At 56.9% G+C, this 5019-nt stretch overlaps 1 protein-coding gene across 5 annotated transcripts in view; it reads left to right on the top strand.

Annotated features, from left to right (window-relative positions):
* Nucleotides 1–82: 82 nt before the first annotated feature.
* NAA40 (N(alpha)-acetyltransferase 40, NatD catalytic subunit) overlaps nt 83–5019 on the top strand; it is a 17118-nt gene continuing 12181 nt past the window's right edge. The window contains exons 1-4 of one of the 5 annotated variants that reach the window (XM_025193264.1): nt 83–214; nt 2675–2879; nt 4411–4506; nt 4646–4698. In XM_025193264.1, the coding sequence (XP_025049049.1) occupies nt 4468–4506; nt 4646–4698 (92 nt within the window). In that variant the 5' untranslated portion in view covers nt 83–214; nt 2675–2879; nt 4411–4467. Of the gene's footprint in view, nt 215–1690; nt 2880–4410; nt 4507–4645; nt 4699–4727; nt 4874–5019 lie in introns of those variants that run through there. The other 4 variants (XM_014526375.2, XM_025193265.1, XM_025193266.1 and 1 more) reach the window with 4 other exon arrangements.

Here is a 5019-nt window from a genome sequence, read left to right as displayed (position 1 = left end):
GGGCCGTCCCGTGCCGCCGGCTCGGGAGGCTCGCCGTCGCGCGGACACGCGCCTGTCCGGTCGGCGGCTCTTGCTTTGCAACGAGAGTTCGCTTCTGAACGCCGGCGCCGGGGAGTCGGGCTGCGCTCGGGCCGGGTTCGGGAGAAGGGCTTGCGTCCCCCGTGGTCAGCGAGGGCTGTTGTGGGCGTCGGGCCCGCGCGGAGGTGGCCGAGTGGTGAGTTTTGGTGAGATGTTTAACTTCTAGCTTGTTCCCCGTGTCTCGATGCAAAGCAGAAGCCTAGAGCGGCCGGGCTGTCTCCCCTCGGGAGGTCGCGTCTAGTCCACCCCCCCTGCCCCAGACAGGACTGGTGCCGTCTGAAGAGCCCCAGACATGTTAGTTAGGGTTAGGCCACGTGTCCGCCTAACCGAGGCTTAAAAGTTGGGAACGACTCTGGCGCGCAGCTCCTGAGACGTCCAGCTGCTCCAGACGAAGCCAAGCCAAGGGCCAGAAGGAGGTGGTTAATACACGCTCAGAGATCCCAGGCAGGGTCCGTGCCCCCGCTGCAGAGGAAGTCAGGACCCCCCCCCCCCCCCTTCAGTTTGTGCCAGTTCAACTGGGAGGGTTCAACTTCTTTCCTGGCCCCCTGTTTAACAACGGGGCTGACCCTGAGCACTAGAGCCAGGGACTGACAGGTTTTAGCCCTAACAGGGGCATCAGCACGGCCCCATCTGGAGTCTGTTTAAAGCACATGGAGCTCCCAGGAGCGGGAAACCTGTTCAAATAAACTTTCCCACGAGAGTCCTCACGTTCCCTGGGCTTTGGTCTTAGAGCAGTGCCCAAAATAAACTGCTGACTGCCTTGCTTTTGAGCTGCAGTCTTTCTGCCTGTGAGATGTGCTGACTGGTGCTTCGTGTGTGTCCTGGCGGTTAGGATGTGGCCTTGAGAGGCTGGTCTCTGGGCTTTGGAGGGCGCGGCGGGGCCTGGTGGGGTAGGACAAGACATCACAGGACACACCTGGGTCCTGTCCCTGGCTCTCAGAGACGGAGACAGGACCCGTGGGTTCTTGGAGGGTGTTGTGGGCTGATGGGTTAAGACAGGACACCAGGACACCTGGGTCCTACCTGACCACTACAGGCTTGGGACCGACTGGATAAGCAGCAGCTCTGCAGGAAAGCACCTAGGGGTCACAGTGGACAAGAAGCTGAATAGGAGCCAGCAGTGTGCCCTTGTTGCCGAGAAGGCTAATGGCATCCTGGGCTGCATCAGTAGAAGCATTGCCAGCAGGTTGAGGACAGGTATTCGGCACTAGGGAGGCCACATCCGGAGTCCGGTGTCCAATTTTGGGCCCCCCGCTACAGAAAGGATGTGGAGAAATTGGAGAGAATCCAGCAGAAAGCAGTGGAAATGGTTGAGGGGCTGGGGCACGTGATTTGTGAGGAGAGGCTAAGGCTAAGGGCTTGTTTTGTCTGCAGAAGGGAAGACTGAGGGGGATTTGATAGCAGCCTTCAACTCCCTGCAGGGTGGCTCCAAAGAGGCTGGAGCTGGGCTGTGCTCAGTGGTGGCAGATGACAGAACAAGGAGCAATGGGCTCAAGTTCCAGCAAGAGAAGTTGAGGTTAGATACTAGGAAAAACTTTCTCTCTAGGAGGGTGGTGAAGCACTGGAATGGGTTACCTAGAGAGGTGCTGGAGTCTCTGTCCTTGGAGGTGTTTAAGACCTGGGTACCCAAAGCCCTAGCTGGGATGATCTAGTTGGGGATAGTCCTGCTTTGAGCAGGGGGTTGGGCTAGATGTGACCTCCTGAGCTCCCTTCCAGCCCTCGTTTTCTATGGTTCTCAGAGATGGTTAGGCTACGGAGACAGGACTCCTGGGTTTCCAGAGGGTGCTGAGTCCTAGTGGGTTAGGATGGGCTGTCAGGACTCCTGAGTCCTATCTGGTTGTCAGAGGTTTGGGGTAAGGAGACAGGGTGCTGAGTTCTTGGAGGGTTGTGGAGCCTAATGACTTAAAACAAGCTATCAGGATGCCTGGGTCCTATCTGATCCCACCACATCAGACCACCCCCTCCCTTAGGCCTAACCAGCACTGTTAATTGGCACAAGAGCCTGCAATTGCCCTGGGCTTTCAAAGGATTGGTCAGGGGTGAAGAGAAGTAGATCCCGGGGTTAGAGCTGAAGTACCCAGCTCTCAGCATGGGGAGTCCAGCTGCCTCCCTGCTAGGGATGGGAAATGTTTCCTCGCGAAGTAATCCATGCAAGGAGATCACCCTGCCACCACGGGTTTCTGTGACTCGCCCCTGGCACCTGTCCTTCCCCGCTCCCTAGCAGGCCAGCATACTTGCCAACCACGTGTCTGCAGCGCCGGCGTCCTGATTTGAACTCGGGGCCTCTTATTGAGTCTTTGTCAGCTCGGAGATCTTACAGCCCTGGCTAAGGCAGGCTTTGAATCGGGATTCATTGCAGAATTGCCTTCTCTCTGCTTTGGGTGGCTGGAAAGGACTTAGCAGGCTGCCCTGGTGTTGACACTGCAACCTGCATGATTGACTGGCATGTTCAGCTCTTTAGGGGCTGAGATTGGAGCACAAAATATCCACCCTGCAGGCAGCCGCCTTCATAAACCCGGCGACAGATGCGCTAACTGCCTTGCTGTCTCCTGCCAGATGTCACTGTTTGCTTTCCTCCTTTTTTCCTGGGACCCAGCGCAGCAAATCCAGCCTCTCCGGAGATGCCCGGGGCTGTCGGGAGAGGCTTTCTGCCATTCATCCCCACTTAGCCCTGCCTATCAAAGCAGCACCCGGCAAGTGATTCACAAACATGCCAGGAGAGGCAATTTCCATGGTTAAAAAGCATCCGAGGCTCTAGCACATGCCTGTGAATTCTCCCTCCCTGGGTCACACCGGGACAGGCAAGTGGTTTCTTTGCTTCTGGGATGCTTGCCTGGGTCTCTTTGCAATGAAATTGCGTGCGTCTTGAGTCCATAGTCTGGTTTTTGGGGATTGGTGGAAGCAAATAGGATATATGGGGTGGTTTGGATAGGGACAGTCCTGTCTTACACAAGGGATTGGACTAGATCAGAATGGGCAAAAATATGACTCGTGGGCCAGATCCAGCCCACCAAGGGGTTTTATCCGCCCTGTGGTGGGTTCCTTGGCCCCACCCAGCCCAGGCACAAGGAGCAGCCCATGCCGTGGCTTGTGCAGCTGCTCCCGCTGCCCCTGGGCACGCAGCGGAGCTGGAGCAGCACAAAGGCTGGACTTGCTTCCTGGCAGCCCCAGCAGCACTGCCACTGCCAGTGTTGCAGCTGCCGCTGGATCCAGCCCTCCTGCCTGGGCTTCCTGGCTCATCTGTCCCACACCCACTGCCAGGGGCACCAGATGGAGTGGGCAGGCAGGGTCTCCACTGAGGCCGGCCCAGGACCCGCACAACTGGGATGTGCTTGGCCAGGCAGATGGAACGGGGCTGTGGGCGGGTGGAGAGCAACGTCCAGAAGCAAGTGGGGCTGCGGATGGGCTCACAGGGCAGTGACAATGTGGGGCTGGGGCCCAGAGCAGAGCCACAATCTATTCTCTGCATGTCCCTGTAATGAGCACTGGTCCTACAGGCAGGGGCACACGGGGAGCAGGTTGTGGCTCTGCCCTGGGTCCTGGCCTGCGCTGTCACCACCCTGCAATCGCATCCTGCTCCTGAATGCCACTCCCTCCGTGCCTGCAGCACCATCCCATCTGGGTGGCAGAGCACATCCCGCTCGTGCAGGCCAGTCTCCATGCAAGCCTTGGGATCTCTGGGCCTTGAGGCAGAGCTACTTAGGGAGTTGTGGTAAGCTGTTGTGGGCTGTGGGACAGAGCGACAGGGGTGGAAATGCTGACCCAGCCTGCGACAAGTCACCAAAACTCCCGAAGTGGTTCTCCAGCCAAATAATTGCCCACCCCTGGACTAAGTGATCTCTGGACCTCCCTTCCAGCCTGACTTCTCTCTAATTCTATGAATGCGGTGTTTCTACCCCAGTTTATAGTGTGGATGTAAAACCAGTATAAAATATTTGGTGGGTGAGTAGGGCAAAAATTCCCCAGCCCCTCACCTGGGGATGGACATTTTTGGATTGGAAGGCAGCTTTAACGCGGCTTCCCTGTGTCCTCTCTGGATTTCTGTGGTGCGGTGTTTCATGACTGGAGCTAGTGCTGAACAACACGGGTTCTGTGCTGGCCAAAAATACACCTTGGCATTCAATCAAACAGGTTTCAAGGAGGCCTCCGAAAACTCTGTGTCCCAGAAGGCAGTGCTCTGATGGAAACAATGGACTCTTGGAGCAGTGCATGCTGGGATGTGTAGTTTTTCCAAGCTGGTCACTGACAGCAGCTGCTCCTCTGTTCCTCCCTTGAGCTCTTGTGTTCCAGGTGAGGACCCTTCTGCTATAAATTCATGTCCTTTTGTTCCAGAGAAAGTCCAGCAAAGCCAAGGAGAAGAAGCAGAAGCGGCTGGAGGAACGGGCCGCCATGGACGCTGTCTGCGCCAAGGTGGAAGCAGCCAATAAAGTAAGTGCTTACTACTGGCTCTGCCCAGCTCTCTCTGTTCAGCCTCTCCTGCCCATCAGACAGCTCAGACAAGAGCTTGCTTGGCTTATTCTCGTTAGTTATTAATGCTCTTATTTCTTCTTCCCCCATCTCCCCGCAGCTTGGAGACCCCCTAGAAGCTTTTCCAGTGTTCAAGAAATATGACCGCAATGGGTGAGCCTACACCACTTGGTTTATTCTTCACGGGCAGGCCAGGGCTTGGGGCCAGAAAGCAGTGCGGGGCTTTACAAAGTGGGGGGTGCACTCCCCTGCTCCCAGCCTCCCCCCACCCCCGGGCAAGCAAACAGCGCTGCAAGAGCTGCAGCCAAGGACTTAAGTCTCAAGGAAGGTAAGCATCCCCCTCCATGCTCAGAGGGTTTTCCCCTCTCCATGTCTCATTGTCGTGCTGGGCTGCGGGCGGCCAGGTCTGGGGGTCACTGAGGGTCAGGAGAAGTAGCCAAGATCTGAGGGGTGTGTGCAGAGTCTGAGTGTAGG

This window comes from Alligator sinensis, unplaced genomic scaffold (genome assembly GCF_000455745.1).
Source record: "Alligator sinensis unplaced genomic scaffold, ASM45574v1 scaffold1860_2, whole genome shotgun sequence".
NCBI lineage: Eukaryota > Metazoa > Chordata > Crocodylia > Alligatoridae > Alligator > Alligator sinensis.
The sequence above is the reverse complement of the archived record's forward strand: the minus strand, read 5'-3'. Positions and strand labels throughout refer to the sequence as shown.